Source organism: Alosa alosa, chromosome 15, assembly GCF_017589495.1.
Source record: "Alosa alosa isolate M-15738 ecotype Scorff River chromosome 15, AALO_Geno_1.1, whole genome shotgun sequence".
NCBI classification, from domain to species: domain Eukaryota; kingdom Metazoa; phylum Chordata; class Actinopteri; order Clupeiformes; family Clupeidae; genus Alosa; species Alosa alosa.
The window spans coordinates 29,214,242-29,233,950 of NC_063203.1; the positions used below are offsets into that span (position 1 = coordinate 29,214,242).

The 19,709-nt window shown below is 41.8% G+C and overlaps 2 protein-coding genes across 3 annotated transcripts in view; one reads left to right on the top strand and one right to left on the bottom strand.

Annotated features, from left to right (window-relative positions):
• The window catches only part of smc4 (structural maintenance of chromosomes 4), a 38,029-nt gene extending 26,277 nt beyond the window's left edge, over positions 1-11,752 (bottom strand). Inside the window, exons 1-7 of one of the 2 annotated variants that reach the window (XM_048265237.1) lie at positions 11,575-11,752; positions 8,878-9,026; positions 7,701-7,891; positions 7,022-7,213; positions 5,752-5,928; positions 3,516-3,680; positions 45-172 (exon numbers count right to left, since the gene is read on the bottom strand). In XM_048265237.1, the coding sequence (XP_048121194.1) occupies positions 45-172; positions 3,516-3,680; positions 5,752-5,928; positions 7,022-7,213; positions 7,701-7,891; positions 8,878-9,016 (992 nt within the window). In that variant the 5' untranslated portion in view covers positions 9,017-9,026; positions 11,575-11,752. Of the gene's footprint in view, positions 1-44; positions 173-3,515; positions 3,681-5,751; positions 5,929-7,021; positions 7,214-7,700; positions 7,892-8,877; positions 9,027-11,021; positions 11,204-11,574 lie in introns of those variants that run through there. The other variant, XM_048265238.1, reaches the window with a different exon arrangement.
• A 129-nt stretch (positions 11,753-11,881) lies between these two features.
• Positions 11,882-19,709, top strand: part of ift80 (intraflagellar transport 80 homolog (Chlamydomonas)) — an 83,614-nt gene continuing 75,786 nt past the window's right edge. Inside the window, exons 1-3 of the mRNA XM_048265239.1 lie at positions 11,882-12,130; positions 13,458-13,549; positions 13,778-13,999. Coding sequence (XP_048121196.1) covers positions 13,513-13,549; positions 13,778-13,999 — 259 coding nt within the window. The 5' untranslated portion in view covers positions 11,882-12,130; positions 13,458-13,512. The remainder of the gene's footprint in view (positions 12,131-13,457; positions 13,550-13,777; positions 14,000-19,709) is intronic.

Consider the following 19,709-nt stretch of genomic DNA (forward strand, 5'->3'; position numbering starts at 1 on the left):
TGTGAGTGAGAGAGAGAGAGTGTGTGTGTGGGTCAGAGACATACATATAGTACTGGCAGAGCTGGCTCCTCTTCTTGAAGATATCGTTCTCCAGCTGGAGGAACTCCACTGCTGTGTTCTTCTCCCCCTCCAGCGCGTTCTTCTCCTTCTCCACCATCTTCACCCGGTTCAGCTACACACACACACACACAGTCAACACCTTTCATTTAGACAGCCAAACCAGCCTCAATGGGCCTCCATGCCCTGGGCACCTCCCTTCTACAACACACTAAAGGCACGCACACACACATTAAAAAAGCATGCCCAAGGTGCTGGGCATGGCCTGTGTGTTAGAGGTCATTCTGGTCTTCCGCAGCACACTGGAGGACGAGGAACTGACCAGAGATCTCAGCGGGTGACTATTTACACAACTTGCTGTATTATATTTCACAATGCACCGAACACAGCCACACTGTGTACACAAGAGACAAGATGATAAACAGCTTCTTGGTTTTTTTTTGTGTGTGCAGTAAAAACGCAAAAATGTGGGAAACAATTTTACAGCAGCTGGAACCAACAGTAGATTGATAGAGCGTCCATACGCTTCCCCCATCGAACGATCAACCGCTCTCTAAAGCTTCTCAAAACATTTGACACAAATTCACATAGTTTCTTTGAGCATACCCAATTGACTAGTAAAATCTTACCCAATGACTTGAGAAATTAAAACCAGTCTGATCATGTTTTCGGATAGCCAAGGACTGGTAAAAGCGCCAGGGCCACACCACTGGAAGTGCACTGTGATCCGACGGTCACAAACATGCCCTGTGGTTTGCCCTAAGACCCATAGGATTGATCACGGAATTTATGAAAGACGGCTAGTTACAAAACACAGGGGCAAATCTAAAGCTAAAGGAAAAAATCTAATTAAGACATGGCCACTTGTGAAGAGCACTGTGAAGTGTTGACTGTGAATGGCTGTCTCTGGGGTGCCCAGACGCAGAGGTCTCAACAAGAGGGCCCAGACCATTTCTGAGCCTGAAGTTATCAGGCATTTTTGAAGATTTTGAAATGGTAAACGGCCCAGCCCATGGCTGAGACGGGCCTGAACCCTTTAAACCCTGTGAACTGCCCACCTACATATATATATATATATATATATATATATACACATACACACACTCTTTTGATCCTGTGAGGGACATTTGGTCTCTGCATTTATCCCAATCTGTGAATTAGTGAAACACACTCAGCACACAGTGTACACACAATGAGGTGAAGCACACACTAATCCCGGCGCAGTGAGCTGCCTGCATCAACAGCGGCGCTCGGGGAGCAGTGAGGGGTTAGGTGCCTTGCTCAAGGGCACTTCAGGGCCTACTGGTCAGGGTTTAAACCGGCAACCCTCCGGTTACATCACTACTGCCTCTAGGCCTGAACACTTTAGACCCTGTGCACTGCCCCCCCTACAGTACTGTTGCCTCTAGGCCCTACACCAGAGGGCTGCAAACACTATATATTATATTACAAAAATACATCAGAGGAGAGGAAAAAGCAAATAGGTGGCTTAGAAAAATAAACTGGATTTTTTTTTTTTTTTTTTTTTGGCATTTTGCCAAATCGATACTGCCTATGATTCAATAAAGTATGGTGTCTTCTGTAACTTCTGAGACTTGGGATAAAATTAATGTTGTTTCTTTTCATTCTTATTGAAGGTGTGTTCTGGTTTTGTTGAGGTTTGCGGTGAAATGTAGCCTATCACACACACACACATTGGAGAGTGTGTAGGAAGTGATACTATAATCCAGAAGTTGGCTACAATGTTTAAAAACTATTTTAAAAAAACATACAAATTAAAATTATAACTATATATAAATAAATAAATTGTGCATAAAGTTTTTATTGTCTGTCAATCTATGTTTCTCTCACTCTCCCTTAAACACACACACACACACACACAACTACCAATACTGACAACAGTAGTGGTAATAGCAATATGAACACACAACCACGTTAACTGTTCTGACATCTACAAATAGTCTGGATAATTATTTGGACAGGAAACGTATGACTGATTAAGTATGTCGCTTGTGGCAATGATATGCATTACATTTTACCAAAAACAGTTTCAGTTTGAATGTTGAAGTGTGTGTGTGTGTGTGTGTGGGGGGGAAAGTCATATTTCATGCCTCCCCGTTAAGCCATTATGCTCAATACTGACAACAGGAAGGACAACCCGAGACACCCAAAGCAGATACATAATTTAAAAAAATAATAAATATATATATATATATATATATATATAAAAGCTCTTGTCCCAACTGTATTAAGACTCATGAGTGTTGACCAGTGCATTTAGCAACACTATGCAAACCACCTCTATCTGGAATTTGGCCATCATGTTCGCAAGTAGAAACAATTCAGAGAATGGAAAAAAATAAATAAAAATGAAACTAATAAAAAAAACTAAATTCCAGACCTTAACCAAATGTTCCCCCAGCAATCACACTACTCGTGGGTACATTAGCAAGCTCATTAATGATCCGTTCCGGAATTTTAATCAGGACATTGACAGTTGAAGGAAGAAATGCAGGCCCCTGAAGAGTGGATAATCCCCCCCCCCCCCACACACACACACAGAGAGCACATGGCTTTGTTCAGACCTAACTCTGCACACTGCCGATCTGTCTCAAGAACAACCGAGTGGCAGAAGCACCACATAGCCAGGCACAGCTCCTCTACAGAACAGGGCAGTGCAGACAGACACTAAACACTCACAAAAAAAAAAAAATATTGAGATTTATTTTTGTACGTCTGTTTATATTTCTTTTCAAGGGATTACAAAACACAGACAATCTTACACTGAGCCTCTAAGAAAAAAATAAAATAATAAAAATAATAATATCTTTTCACAGTATCCCATGTTAAATTGTTTTAGCCCTGACAATGGCGAGGGTTAACAAAAGAGTGAGGGTCTGGGTGTGTCAACGTGGCAGTTTTTGGAGAGCGTATCGAGATTAGCCTTTGTGCCTTGTGAAGCGCCTGGGCAGGTGTCAAGAGAATTAGCGCAAAGCCCGGTCAAACGCAAATCTTATTTTACAAGCGTCAGTCCCACTATGGTGTGCGCTGTGTGTCGGGAATAGATAAGCAATCCCACGCACTGTTTACCATATATGGACTTAAGGGCCCAACAACAAGAAATTAATGCCTGCTCACACACACACACACACACACAACGAGCATCCAACCCCTCCACCCCCCCCCCCCAGCACAGAAAGCAACAGAGAGAAGGGGTGTAGTGTACTGCTGAGATGAGATGAGACGAGTGTTGGAGCAGGGATGGATGGAGGTGTGTAGTGTGTAGGAGCAGGGATGGAGGGAGAGATGTAGAGTGTTAGAGCAGGGATGGTGGTGGACAGGACTGGGAGAGATGGACAGGACTGGGAGGGTGGTGGACAGGACTGGGAGAGTATTGGAGGACTGGGAGGGTGGTGGACAGGACTGGGAGGGTGGTGGACAGGACTGGGAGAGCGCACCTTCTCTCCTCTCTGCTCGTTGAGCTGCTCCACACGTTGGCACAGGGTGTGAATGGGCTGCTTGAGCCGGCAGGAGCCGATGATGTCCTCCAGATACTCAAGCATACCCTCGTCGTGCTCGGTCTGACCCTTGGGCTTCATCATGGCGATCTGCTCCACCTCGCCCTGCAAGAAGCGGACATGCCAAACACACACACTATTAAAAACTCAATCTTGATAGACACACTCTGATAATACCTCAGACAGAACATAATCCAAAAATGAACGTATTAATATACACCCCCCCACACACACGTTTTTCTCTCTCTCTCTCTCACACACACACTAACCATCTGAGGAAGAACACTTAATGAACCAAAAAGAAAACTAGAGTGTCATAAAGCTACTGTAAACATATTTTACAAAACAACTCATTTATTTTTTACAGTAAAATGGAAAAATCAAATGGAAAATGCCAATATTTTATTGACAAATAACACAAATCTGGGGAAATATCACACAAAATGACTGCATGGCCACAGATCTATAAAATTGAAAACCAATTGAAATATTTAGTAGTACATCCATGGAAAAGCCACAAACCACATGCCAGTCATCCATCCCCTAACCTGCATATAAGTCTAAGCTCTGCGTCACTCTCTAGCCTTTATCTGTTCACCACAGAGTCAATGACTAAACAGCAATTTCACTATGAGCAAGCTCGCTGAATGAACTATTTGATCACCGACTCTTGCCAAACCAAGAATATGCCAGAGAAAAAAAATAAAAATATAATAATAATAATAAAATAAATAAAAAATAATGTGTCAAGTTTGCCTTTGTTGGCTACATTTGATTAAAACACACCAATACGTGCTGATGCATTCAGTCTAAACAGAACTCAAAAAACGTTTTTGAAACAGAACAGAAACCTATTGATGACAAAACACAACCCAAGTAAAACTGTGGCATATTGCTGAGCACAAAGCTGGCTGATGGAATAAAATAGAATAAAACTGTGAGGGATATTTGCTCGCCCTGTAAAGCACAGGCCCTGTGAAGACCTTGAGTGAGAGGGGGGCTGATAAAGCCAGGCAGCCCTTCCCTGCTCTGGCATCATCCAGGGGGGGAAAGACCAGCGCAATGTACTCTACACACCCCCCAAATACACACACGCACCAACCACACAGCCTGGGCCATGACACTCCAGGGGAAACCCCATAGCAACACAAAGCACAAAGACAAGCGAGTGTGCTTCATTAAAAACAGATCAGGGACCAATTAACCTTGACCTTTGCTTTGTGTTGGACTAATTACGTCAGAAGGTGACAGCAGCAGCAGCAAGCAGTTGCAGTGAGAGAGTGAGACGGAAAAGACTGACCAAATTTGCTGGTGCTGGTGGCATCCCAAACACACCCTAGCCAGGCCCAGCAGGCGGTCAGTGGGATGCAGCTCACCAATCACAGACGATCACCCACCAAACGGAGTCATATCAGCATCGAACACCATAAAGAGAGCTGTTTGGTGCCACCACACACTCACACACCTACTCTGCTTGCAGGATATTCCCCTTGGAATGATACCCAGAAAGCTCATACTGTGACACTGAAATGGGCTTGCATGCACAATTAGCCAGGAAAAAAATCCAGCCACTGAAAATGCAATATTAAAATTCCGTGCCACACAAACAAATCATGAACTGCCTCAACTCCGAGAAATCATGCTTAACAAAGAAGATGCAGAAAGGAAACACTTAGCTAGATGGATGGAAATACACACACACACAGATGCTGGACCCTGCCATACTGAAGCAGCACAAGTAATATTGGGGTTAGGTTTTTTCTTTACACACACCAATATTTACGTGCTGCTAAAGCGTGGCAGGTATGTATGGCGGAGATGCTTTGCACTTTGACCCCTGTGAGAGACCTGTTGATTCACCTCGTCTCAGCGACCTGTCCAGAGGTCCACGTTGCTTAGCCCATTGAATGCTAAAGCAGCAAATTATGGTTTGCACTCTTGTCAAGATGGTTGAAAACCATGATGCGCTGCTATAGCGGTCCAAGGCCTCGGGAGAAGCCAGTTACCCCTTCTGCAAGTGTTTGCCACAGCAACATACACCGCTTGCATCAACAAATAAATAAATAAATACTAGCTTTAAAATTCAACAAAAAATATACACATGCAATCATACCGATAAGCAACACAGAGAGGCAGATTTTAATCAGGCAGCAGCAAAGGAGGTGTATTTAATTACCTGTAAAATCAAAAACCTGTTGTGGTCCAGATCAATTCCATGACTGCGCAGCAATATGCCCACGTCTTTGAAGGTGGCTTTTTTGCCATTGACGTGGTAGGTGGAGGAATTGTCTTTGCCAGCAGTTCTTGAAACATAGAACTTGCTGTTGGGGATGACTTCGAAGTCATCTCCTTCCTGGAGTTGAGAGGAGTGAGGGGGAGGGGCAGCAACATCAGAGCAGCATTTAGCGTCCTACAACACTATACAAACACTAGAGTATCTTAGAGAGCTAACTAACTCTCTTTTACATTACTTCCTTCCCTCACTGTCCTTACAAATACATCCTTTTACCCAGATGAATCACACACTCTAATTTGCAAGTGTTGTGAAAAAAAAAGTAAAAGTAAAATACAATAAAAATTCATTAAAAATATAAAAACATGGAAATCAAGATTTATATTTCTAGTTCCATGTGGGGCTTGATATGTTGAACATTTCCATGAAATGACTGAAAGCAAAACTACAAAAGGAAAATGGGAAATTATCTATTTGGTTTGCACTGACACTTAAATACACCAATAGGTGTAGTTAAGAAAATATTTTCTGAAAAATATATTATTCTTTTAATATACCCCCTTCAAAAAATATATTTACATGCATAAATGGGATTGCACCAATATAACAATTATTATAGCATGACACTTTTCTCTTAAGGGTTTTTATAAAAACTATCCTAAATTAATTAAATAATTAATTAAATTCACATAACTAAATATGTAAAATCCACCAAAACCAGGCCAACATAAAACACAATGCTGGACATGTAATGTATGAATTTTGGTCTGGCTGGCTCAAGTTCTCACACAAATTATGTTGGATATGTGCTTTTGCTCACTCACCGAGAGAACTATGCTGGGTGTCTTGAGATTCAAAAATAGGGGGGTTTAAAAAAAATAAATAAAAAAAAATTGCTACCGTTTAGACAGTTAGATTTTATAAATTCATAAACAGAACTGCAATTTCATTTTTATTCAGGATTTGGAAACTTTTGTTTGTGTTGTTCCACTAGAAGGCCATAAAGCCCTGCACAGCCACAAGTGCAGTTAGGGTGGGAGGGGAAAAAATTAAAAATAAATAAAAATTACTGTGTACTTATGATTTTCATTTAAAATACAAAAACAACTAATCCTAACTTTAGCAGCCCAAGTGCAGTTTACAGCTAAAAAAACTAAATCACACACACACACACACACTTGTGTCAGCCATATTTTCTGTTAATGATTTTTACCTTATCAATAATTTTTTGAAAGTGCACCTCCACTGTACAGCTCTGCACATCCTTGAGCTTGTCTGAGCTGTGGATGAGCACAGAGAGCTTTTTGGACCTGATTTTTTGAGCCCTGTACCCAAACACAAATAGCATGGAATCGATCACGTTGGATTTCCCACTGCCGTTGGGACCAATGATGCAGGAGAACCGCTGCAAAGACACAATGGACGGATTAGAAAATCACCAAAAACACAAAATATTGTGTCCTATGCTTATGATCACTTAGTACAGAGCATTTAAAGGCTAATAAGACCACATAGAATATTTCAATGCACCTGTGAATAGACCACAGGTGTACAATGCAAATTAAAATAGTTTCTCAAAAGCAGGAGGTTAGCCCTCAACATTTTTTTATAAACACATACAAAACCATAAACAGAATGGATGTTATATAGTTGCACTGCCGAAATCAGACAGATTACATTATATCTAGCAATCTCACCATAATACTATCATATATTATACTAATGGTTTAAACAATTAGGAAGATTCACAAAACAGAGCAGAACTGTAAAAGTACACATAAGACCCAAGAAGGAAACAGGCAACACCCCTCTTTTAAAACTAAACAATCTCCCTTAACGGCTGCATATGAAGTAGTCTCGACTTCTTTAAACTGTTGTATTTAGCCTCGTACCTTGTGAAAGGGCCCGAGAATCTGTTCGCCTGCGTACGACTTAAAATTCCTATTAACAATATGCGTTATCATCAGGCGAGGAGCGCCCGGCTCATTGGTCATCGCTGGGGGCGGGGGTGGAGGGATGCTACCGAGAATCTCCTCCAAACTTCGATCATCAACCGCCTCGGCAGGCTCCCCGGGAACGGCATCTAGAGCAAAAAAAGTTCATTTCTAGAGGGTGCATCGGCGTGTAGGGGAGGGTGAAAAAGCAAAGCCAGAAACACCCCTCCTTCAGAAAGAGAGAGAAAAAAACCCAAACAAAACACAACGCCACAAATCATAAGCTGAACGCTCACAGAGGAGAGACAAAGGCTATGGACGGTCGGGAATTAAGTTGCTTATACGGTCTATGGTCGAAATACAGTTTAGCCAATCTCATTAAAAAAACTCTAGGTATATTGAAAAGGTGATGTGCCCATTTTACACACACAATCCCTGTTGCTTTAAAACACACAAAACGCAAACACGACACAGCAAACTCTAACTACCATCACACGTATCCATATCAAAGTATAACGAACAGCTGGTCCACTTATTTACTTACTCCGTGCAAGCAGCTCAAAGAAACTTGTGTAGAATAGCAAAGTTTGAAATCGATTATTGTGTCCACCTCACACACACACACACAGACAGACACACCACCAAAAAAAAAGCAAACAATATATTTTTTCTTGGCTTGTTCTTTCTTTCAATTAGATACACAACATGTAGATTTTAACACACACGGTCTGCTTAGCGCAAAAAAGCAATAATACACCTCACTCTGCCAGTTACATCATCAAGTCCAACAAAGAAAAGTTCACAAGTAACACAACTAGATGTCTTCAATGCCATCCATTATCTACCCAGGTCAATTTATTAGGTCAATTAGGTTGCCTCAAAAGCAATACTCAAACGTGACAATATTGGTCATCTCTGAAATGAAATGGGACATTTATAGGTGCTTGGCTCCCATCAGTTACCTAGCCAGTTAGCTTAAATTTTATGAATACATGGCAGTATATGAATAAACGTAGCCGATCAAAATTCTGCCATATGCACTGTCACCGTAAAAGTGACAACATCCATAGCAAGATTCGAAAAACGCACAAATGTTTGCAGGAAAATACGGTGAAATACATCATTTGTTACTTGCCATTTGTGAGTGGTGGCTCCTGACCATTGGAGTTCACTTCTTGAGGGGGTAAGTCCAACTCCTCATCCGAATCATCCAGAGGCTGCGACCCTTTCCCTCGTGGCTTCGCGGCCGATACTTTAGTCGTTTTAGCTGGCATAATTTTAAATCTGAAGAAAATTGAACAGGAGTCAGGGCATGAATCCAGTGCCGTGGTGCGTAAAGCATATCTGCTGCTTGTCCATCTCCTCCTTTGAATGTCAAAATGCAACTTTCTCTACCCCCCGTCAGCCCTGCCATTCTTTCGAGATGCAGTTTAGACGTTGACCCCTCGGAGATAGACAGAGAGCATCTCGAACAAAACTGTATGAAGTGCCTAAAAATGGAGGGAAACTGATAGAAAAAAAATCTGCTGCGTCGCCACAGCATTTACTCTTTGCAATATCACTAAACGGATGACGCATGAGTTATTAGTATTAAAAGAATATTTACGTCGTGTCGTTTACCAGCCACCAACAATGCAAGAAAACGCAGCAAGCTACACAACGAAAAAACTTGTATGGGATCTACGGTTGTAAACCAAACAGGCACAATACCACTATTTGTGTAAAACAGCTTGTTACATATTCTTAAATTAAAACAACTTATTTTGATTTAACCGACAAAGCCAGTAACCTATCAAATTTCACTCGGCGTTTGCTATCCTGACACTTAAAATTACTTTGCTGGGCCAGGCGTCACTATGCCACATTACAAAGAACCCCCACCGAAAAAAAAAAAATGGTGACGTCTCCTGTTGTCAGTAACGAGAACAGCGCTCAAACAATATGTGACTATACCATTTCCAAACCAGTGTTTAAGTTATATACCCAAACCATGGCATGATACGTGCACAAGAAACCAGCTAATTGGATGTCTCGCAACGGGCATGTCCAAAATTAAAATAATACATTTTCTTCCTTGTACGAGTTTGACAACCCAAGTAACCACGTTTGGTGGCAAATACGAAAACACGGGGTTGGTGGAATCGCTTGCTACAGGAAGCAGTCAAGTTAGCCAACTTAGCTAACGTTAACAGTATTGCAAATGATGTGTCCGCGCCAACCCTCATTCGACCAAAAACGAACGTTAAGGATCCATGCTCCTACCGAGACGACTGCTTTAAGTCAGCAAGTTGGTAGTCTAAAGTGGTCTCTAATAGCAACAACCTAAGTACATTAAATTCGCAAGGGCGTAATAACTATCTTAATAGTCGACTGTTTAAGGTAGACTCACGTTAAACCAAACCTGAACTTATTCCGAATAGAGATAAATGTTGGCAAATCATAGTCCCATATGCACAGGGTCTGCTAAACTTCCCCATTCGTGACAGGCTAATAGCCATTTATCATTGCTAAAACGACCAGCCAACGAACCAGCAATGGAATTGGTCATTTCCATTAAGGTTGACTATAACATTATTTAAAATGTGGTAACCCTACAACCATAGATGATGCAATGGATAGATTCAAAACTGCCAACTTTGTAACACTGAAAAGACTGGTCGTTAACATTAACATCATATAACTTAACGCTGCATCTGCACTCACAAGTAAAAGTTAGTTATTCTTCGGAGGAGCGAGTTAGCTGGCGCCGAGATTAGTCCTCTATTTTGCTTAGAAAACTCACTCTATCCACAACTAGCTGCTAAATTGGCTGGTTAGAGAACGCATCTAACTTAATATCGGTTTGGAATAAATTAACCTTTCTAATCTCCACAATGTAACTTCACCTAATCACGGGGTAAGCGTAACGCTAAACCAGTTTGCCAACTTAGGAAGCCAGCCATTTTAAAGCCATGACATTACTATGAAGCATTTTAGAAGTCAACATTAGATGGCTTTGTGCGTTTTTCAAACGAAACACTTCTGCACTTCTCTAATTTATTTACATTGAAGTTACGACTATGCTGACCGTTAGGCTAACTTGCCCTATGTAGCTCTAACGTTACATCTAGGTGTTAACGAAAAATAGCATTAATGGTAAATTACCTAGTACGTTAATCAACGTTTGAATGTTAGGATTAAACATTAACACAGCCACAACTATATCGTCCAGCCCAACAAAATATTTGCCAGTTGATACCAAATTTTAAAGTTAACTGTTATCTTGTGCATTGTTCTAACCATTACAAAAAGCGGAGTTAACGTGAGGTTTCCAGTTGACGATACTTCCAGCTGTTGACGTTACAAGTAAATTAATATTCGAAAAGATAACGTTTGTTTTAACGTTAACGCTATTCAGTTTCGCATCAAAGCGAATGGCTTCTCGGGATTGACAGTAGCTAACACTAAGCTTGGGAATGAGTTCATTATGCTACAACTCCAAAATTAAACTAGTCAGGATAACGTTAACGTTAGCTGGTCGTTAGAATTCAAAATCCAGGCAAGGGACCAAATTGGCGGGTTAAACACATTCCTTACACCACAATGCAACTGTCATGATTGTCCATTCGCGTCCTCTACCTAACTTGACCGTAAAATACTATAAGCTAAAGGTCAACAAAACATACCAATACTATAACGTTAGCCTAAGATTACATAGGTAGCTAGCAAGCAACCATTAGCCAGCCGACGTTAAGTCATTGGTTAGCTCAAGGCAGCTAACGTTGGTTCATTACTGAGTAAACTAAGACGATAGACAGCTAGCTAACATTAGCACTTTGGAATCATTGTTTACCTTTTCTTTCCTCGTAAAATTATTTATATTCCTTAGGATATCCAGAGCGAGCGTTTCGATTTCAATGACCGCTATGTGCCTATCAACACAAACAAAAAAAATAACAATCAAGTGTTCAATGATCAAGGTCCTGCAACTTTACAGACTTCTATGAATAAATTCTCACTCGAAAATGGCGCCTAAACGCGCTCATCGAACCAAAATTCGTTACAAATCACGCATGGCATCATGGGAGTATACGCGATTCTAAAATCAAGAATTTTAACGCCATCCAGGCAAAATCTAACTAGACACTGCTTTTCAACGTGCATTTTAATATTGTATCCAATTTTATTTCAAATAACATGTAATCTAACTTCAATATATTGCGGAGTGTTGTTACAGAATAACAAATTCAAGACAGACCCCCCTAGACTTTGAATAAAGAAGCTTTGGAAAATCCTCCAATGGCTGTGTAGGAACTGTTGCCTGGAGACAGCACTTGCGCGTACAACTTGGAACAACTCAGCAACACACAGTGACGTCAAGAGGAAATCTTCGTTTCATATCAGTAAAGGTACTTACTTATTGATTGAATAAACCCCCCCCCCCCCCCCCCCCCCAATAATGTCACACGATTAGGTAGTCAGTATTGTATATAATTCTAGCAGCACTGATATCCAGACAAGGTGAAATATTTTGACAATGGCATTTGCTAATGACGTATCCCAGGCTACCGTGTGTTAACGTAGCATCTACCGTTGGCAATGCTAACGTTCTTTAGCTTGGTAGACATCATTACCAGTTTGGTAATGCTAGACTGATAAGACGTCGGCGTTATCGTTGTGTTGAATATATTATAGTGAGTCTGTCGTGTGTTTCAAGTAATGTTGACTTAAGTAGTGTATAAGAATGTAATTTATCTGTGGTCTGTGTTGAATTGGAGTTTAGAAGCATAGCCTAGCGTTGTTTTAACTTTAGGGGATCCCTCCGGACAACTTCAGCCACTTTTGTCAAGCTGCAAACGTATCCTTCCTTACGAAGCTATGGTAGCTGACGGTAGTGGGATGTTTTTGATAGAGCAAGCTAGATACATCAGCAACTAATGTTAAGTATAAAACGGGTGGCGTCAGTGCTAGGCTAACTTAACGTTTAATTACTCACGTTAGCTACTTTTTGCACACAGAAAGGTCAATGTTAACATACGTTCTATTTGTCAGTTTATGGCTGACACATCGCGTTGTTTGCAAACTGTAACATCAGACATCATTACTTTGTGCATTCATGCCACCTTAGGCCAGTTGCACTAACCACTGATTAGGGAGATATGTTGAAGAATAGTTACTGTCATGAGCTTGATAATATTCTTCGGCTGTTAAATGTTCGCTGTAGTAACGTGAGTGATTAACGTTAGCTCTGCGGCTGTGCAACGTCATGAAAACCAAGGGTGTCAATCAAGACGTTGCATTGGCAACTTATTAAGTTGAGATAGCTTGGCGTTGTGGATTTTACTCTAAGACGCCATTGTATGAGTGACCTTAAAAGCCACTGTTATTCCGATGGATATTTATAGTCCTTTATGTTGGAGACTTGTTTGTTGACGTCTTGGGGCAGGCATGTCAGAAATAGATGTTAACAAATGATAGAAATAGATAGTGTAATTATTAGGCCCATACATATTGAATAAAGACAACCAACAAGCAAAACACAATACGATATTGCATGTAACATTTGAACATGTTATACCAAACCCCCAGTCAGACATGTTTTGGCTTTATAAGCTTCAGTTAGCATCCATTTCAAATGATCTATACCTATGTGTGAACATAAATTAGCATAAGTAGTGGTGGTTGATGGTGGTTCTTTTGGTCATTAAAGAGTTTCATGTCTTGTATATGTTACAGCTTAACACCTTCACAACACAAATCTGAAGAACTTATTCATGAGAAGCGCATCACCATGAGGTTGAAAACAACCCTTCTGAAGGAGCCCAAACATATCCTTTTCAATCTTGTTAGTTTATATTGTCAAAGATGGAAGCACATAGTAATGGAAAGTGATATTATGTCCTTCTTCTGTTATAACTTGAGTTTATGATATTTGTTTGGTCAGTTTGACAGTTTATAAGTTTATAAGAGCCTAGAGTATTTCAAGCTGTGTTGTATGCCTGAGGCCTCTGTTGCCTTGCCTGCAGTATCAGTTGAGCTCCTTAACGGTGGCACACACAGGGAGTTGGTGAGCTGTGTGGGGTGGACCACGGCAGATGAGCTCTACTCGTGCAGTGAAGACCATCAGATCCTGAGGTGGAATTTGCTGAACAATGAGACCAACGTGGTGGTCAACACACAGGAGGACATCTATCCCATTGACCTGCACTGGTTTCCCAAGAGCAGTGGTGGGAAGAAGCAAACCCTGGCTGAGATATTTGTTCTTACCAGCACAGATGGTAATTCTTTGGCTGTCTTTGGTTAATTGTGCTTCTCATAGTCCAAAGCGATACTCGGTGTGCCAGTTTTGAGGCATTCGGGGAATATGGAGAGGTATGAGTGGTGCTGAAGTAGGCCACAACTGTTGTTCTTAATGACGAATTTCCCCTGGTTTTATAGGCAAGCATTGTTTATCGTTTGTTTGTTTCCTGCCATTTCATTTAACATAACAAACAAAGTTGTAGTGGTCAGCATATTCATGACTGACTGATGAAATGGTGATTTACAAATTACAGACAGACTGGCGTGTTCCAGTACAAACAGAACAGAATGACAAAAAGATGAAGCGCAAGAGTTCAAATGGTGCTCGAAATATCTGCAAATATCTCATCACTTTGCAGACCTCTCTCCCTAGTCATCATTTGCAGACTTCTCTCCCTGGTCATCATTTGCAGACTTCTCTCCCTGGTCATCATTTGTCTAATAGTACGGGAGCCCATAATGTTGGAATGGGAGCACTGAGAGGGGTTGGACTTCAAGGGGATTGAATGTATGGAAAAATTATGTCTCCATTTTTGGGGGCCAAGCAGCAAAGCTGCGCGGCAACCCATAGTGATTCCCATATGATTCCCATATTCCATTTCACCAATTTTCAACCCCAGGCAGTCTAGCGCCACCAATGGGTCAAAGTTGGTGTTGCATCCATTCACTTAACTTTTGAACCGTATGTCCAATTTTGAACATCCATATATAGTTGGAACCCCTGTACCGACCTGAGTTCAATGACTCCCATTACGTTACTTTCTGCCATCTTGGACCTCCGCCATATTGGATTTCATCAAAAACACTTAAAAGTTTTCATAGGTCACAAACTTCATCCAATTTTCATGAAACTTGGTCGATGATTTTCATGATCTTCAGACCATGTCTCATAATTGCATTGCCTTTGACACCCATACTCAAGACTGGTCGCCAGTCACGACCAACTAAAAATTGGCGGCAAAGCCGCCAAACAGGAAGTGAACTCAGATCTCGGCAAGGCTTTCACATATCAAAACCAAACTCAGTACATGGGCTCAGGACCCAATTAGGAGGAGGCTCAATAAATTTGATGACTTTTGACCTACAGGTGGCGCTATAATTAACAAAACTACGATTTGGCCTCTATGGGGTGATGTGTTTGAAATTAAAACATATTAGTGATCTCTGTTAATACTTTGGGAGGTCCTTAGGCTGACACATATCAACTTTTTCCATTAACATAATTGATTGGACCGCCATATTGGATTTCATCAAAAACACTTAAAAGTTTTCATAGGTCACAAATTTCATCCAATTTTCATGAAACTTGGCACAGATGATCTTCAGACCATGTCTCATAAATGCATTGCCTTTGAGACCCATACTCAAAACTGGTCACCAGTCACGACCAATCAAAATTGGCGGCGAAGCCGCCAAACAGGAAGTGAATTCAGATCTCGGGATTTCAATCAGGAAGTGAACTGTTATCTCAGCCAAGATTTCACATATCAAAACCAAACTTGGTAAATGGACTTGGGACCCCATCCTGAGGACACGCAATCAATTTGGTGACCTTCGACCACTAGGGGGGTGCTAGAGTTACAGGAAGTTAGCTCCTATCTCAGCAACACTTTCACATACCAAAACCAAACTTGGTACATGGACTTGGGACCCCATCCTGAGGACACACAATACATTTGGTGTACTTTGACCACTAGGGGCGCTATAATTAGCAATACTTTCTCATATCAACCTCAAACTTGGTATGTGGGCTCGTGGTCACAACCTGAGGACGCACAATAAATTTGGTGACTTTTGACCACTAGGGGTGCTATAATTAGCAAGACTTTCTCGTATCAACACCAAACTTGGTACGTGGACTCATGAACACATCCTGAAGAGCTACAATACAATTGGTGTCTTTTGACCACTAGGGAAAACTATGACATCAATTAGGCTCATATCTTACTAACGCTTTCATGGATTGAAACCAAACTTTGTACATGGACTAAAGACCCAATCCCAATCCAATCCAGTCCAATTCAATCCAATCCAATCAACAATCACACGAAGTAGGCTCATATCTCAGCAATCCCAATCCAGTCCAATCAAATCCTATCCAGTACAATCCAATCCAGTCCAGTCCAGTCCAGTCCAATTCAATCCAATCAACAATCACATGAAGTAGGCTCATATCTCAGCAATCCCAATCCAGTCCAATCAAATCCAATCCAGTCCAGTCCAGTCCAATCCAATCCAGTCCAGTACAATCCATCCAGTCCAATCCAATCCAATCAACAATCACATGAAGTAGTCTCATATCTCAGTAATCCCAATCCAGTCCAATCAAATCCAATCCAGTCCAATCCAATCCAGTCCATTTAAATCCAGTCCATTTAAATCCAATCCAATCAACAATCACATGAAGTAGGCTCATGTCTCTGCAATCCCAATCCCAATACAGTCCAGTCCAATCCAATCCATTCCAGTTCAATCCAATCCAATCAAATCCAGTCCAGTCCAGTCCAGTCCAATCCAATCCAGTCCAGTCCAGTCCAGTCCAGTCCAATCCAATCCACTCCAATCTAATCCAGTTCAATTCAATCCAATCCAATCAACAATCACATGAAGTAGGCTCATGTCTCTGCAATCCCAATCCCAATACAGTCCAGTCCAGTCCAATCCAGTCCAGTCCAGTCCATTCCATTCCAATCCAGTCCTGTCCAATTCAGTCCAGTCCAAATCAATCCAATCCAATCCAATCAACAATCACATGAAGTAGGCTCATATCTCAGCAATCCCAATCCAGTCCAATCAAATCCAATCCAGTCCAATCCAGTCCAGTCCAATCCAATCCAATCCAGTCCAGTCCAGTCCAGTCCAGTCCAATTCAATCCAATCCAATCAACAATCACATGAAGTAGGCTCATATCTCTGCAATCCCAATACAGTCCAGTCCAATCCAATGAAGTCCAGTCCAGTCCAGTCCAATCCAATCCAATCCAGTCCAATGCAATCCAGTCCAGTCCAGTCTATCTTAGTCTAGTCCAGTCCAATCCTAACTTCTGCTTATTTGCTTCGCCCCCTCATTGCTGCTTGCAGCTATATTTTTCTAAGGAGTTTCTTATATCCCCCCCCCCTTCAACTTTTCTCTATTAATGAGACGCTACAATACAACAGGGTTAAAATCTCAACTAATAAATATCACCATGAAACTTGCCCAGTTGATTACTCACATAAAGAGAATGATTTGTTTAGATATGCAAATTAGATTTAATATACACTCAACTTTACTTATTTCTGAACAGAAATCTGAACATTGGATAAAGTCAGGTTCAAAATGATGGTGTATTAGATGCAATGTATTAGATGCAATCTCTTTTTATTATTCCATTCATCAGAAAACACTCTAAGTAGACAGAAAACTAACATTTCCCCCCTGTTTAGGGATGCATGTAGTATAAATCAGGATATGGTGTAGTAACAAACCCTTCATTAAAAACCTTTGGAATATTGGTAGGTATTAAACAGGAAAGTGTGTTGTGTAAGTGCTATTGGAGTAGAGATTGCTGGCACAGAATATGAGAAAAAGAAAACGGCATTTTTAGAAAACGGCCTGTAATGATATGTATTGTAACTGAGCAATGTTGCTAAAACCAACAGAAAAAAACTGAGACATAATTTTTGCTCTCTCTTTTTAAGAACCCCAAGAATCTCAAAAATTAACAAAAGAAAATGACAGGCACCCAAATCTGATACATTGGCCTCCCTACTATGAATATGATCCTCCTTTCCTGAGTGCAATTCTGGAGTGTTCAGAGTTTGACCTGTGGTCAGGTTCATGAGTATTAACAGATATCCCCAGTGTGTTTGCTTTGTCATTTTGCAGTATGTTGGACAGACTTAACATTTAGCTTATGCACCATTATATCTAAAATGCTTTGTGTCACTTCAGGCTAAGCAAGACATGTATAAAGACAAATGAGAATAGAGGATAGATAGCAATGAATCGTCCCGATGAGGCAAGATTGATGCTCAGGGCAGGGCACTGTTTGTGTGTGTGTTTGTGTGAGAACCTCCCCCCCCATTGACCCGCCTGACTCTCACGCGCTCATCAGATGTAAACAGGCCAGTGGAGATGCTATCCGCAGAGCGTCCCCCTCCGTGTGCTCGCCGCAGTAATGCCAGTGTAAAGTTGCATAAACACACCCACAAACTAAAGCAGCAATTTGGTCTGGCATTAGCCTGTGGTGATGAGCACCCTGTTCAGTCTGTGAACTCACTTTCAGTTCCTGGACCAGTTGTAGTGGATAACCTAGATATACGCATATGGCTTAGAGGCCACTACTATATACATAGATAATATGTACACTTAGCCATCCAGTGCAGTAAGGGACAACTGGTTTCAGTGTGCTTGATAATATGTACACTTAGCCATCCGGTGCGGTAAAGGACGACTGGTTTCAGTGTGCTTGATAATATGTTCACTTAGCCATCCGGTGCGGTAAAGGACGACTGGTTTCAGTGTGCTTGATAATATGTACACTTAGCCATCCGGTCGCGGTAAAGGGCGACTGGTTTCAGTGTGTGCTTGATAATATGTACACTTAGCCATCCGGTGCGGTAAAGGACGACTGGTTTCAGTGTGCTTGATAATATGTACACTTAGCCATCCGGTGCGGTAAAGGACGACTGGTTTCAGTGTGCTTGATAATATGTACACTTAGCCATCCGGTGCGGTAAAGGACGACTGGTTTCAGTGTGCTTGATAATATGTACACTTAGCCATCCGGTGCGGTAAAGGACGACTGGTTTCAGTGTGCTTGATGTCATCATCCTCACTGCTCTCACAGGGTAATATGATTATTTTTTTTTTCAGTATTTCTTTAGTTCCAGATGTCTTTCACAAGAGCAAATCAGGAGTTATTGTCAGTGTCATAAAGGTTCTTCAAGTTTGTTGATACAGCAGAGACTGTGGAAAACTGAAAAGACCCCCCCCACACACACACACACCACCCCCTCGGGTTTGAAATGTCAATTTCTGCTTTCTACACTCCAGCCCGTGCTCGATGAAACCACAGATGGGTGAGTGAAAAATCATCCAGTCTTTTGTGGCTTTCTGCGGCCTCAGTCACTCTGTGGGCCCCACGGGTGAGCTGTGTAGATGTGTGTTGTCTCCTCAGTCACTATGTGGGCCCCACGGGTGAGCTGTAGATGTGTGTTGTCTCCTCAGTCACTCTGTGGGCCCCACGGGTGAGCTGTGTAGATGTGTGTTGTCTCCTCAGTCACTCTGTGGGCCCCACGGGTGAGCTGTAGATGTGTGTTGTCTCCTCAGTCACTCTGTGGGCCCCACGGGTGAGCTGTGTAGATGTGTGTTGTCTCCTCATTCACTCTGTGGGCCCCACGGGTGAGCTGTGTAGATGTGTGTTGTCTCCTCAGTCACTCTGTGGGCCCCACGGGTGAGCTGTAGATGTGTGTTGTCTCCTCAGTCACTCTGTGGGCCCCACGGGTGAGCTGTAGATGTGTGTTGTCTCCTCAGTCACTCTGTGGGCCCCACGGGTGAGCTGTGTAGATGTGTGTTGTATCCCAGGACCTCACAGAACATGGCAAAGTTGGCGGCCGGGTATCACGACCCAAAATCATGGCGCAGTACCAGATTGCCTTCAGACGTTGCATTTTACGCCCGTGTGCTTACTACCTGTTTTTTAG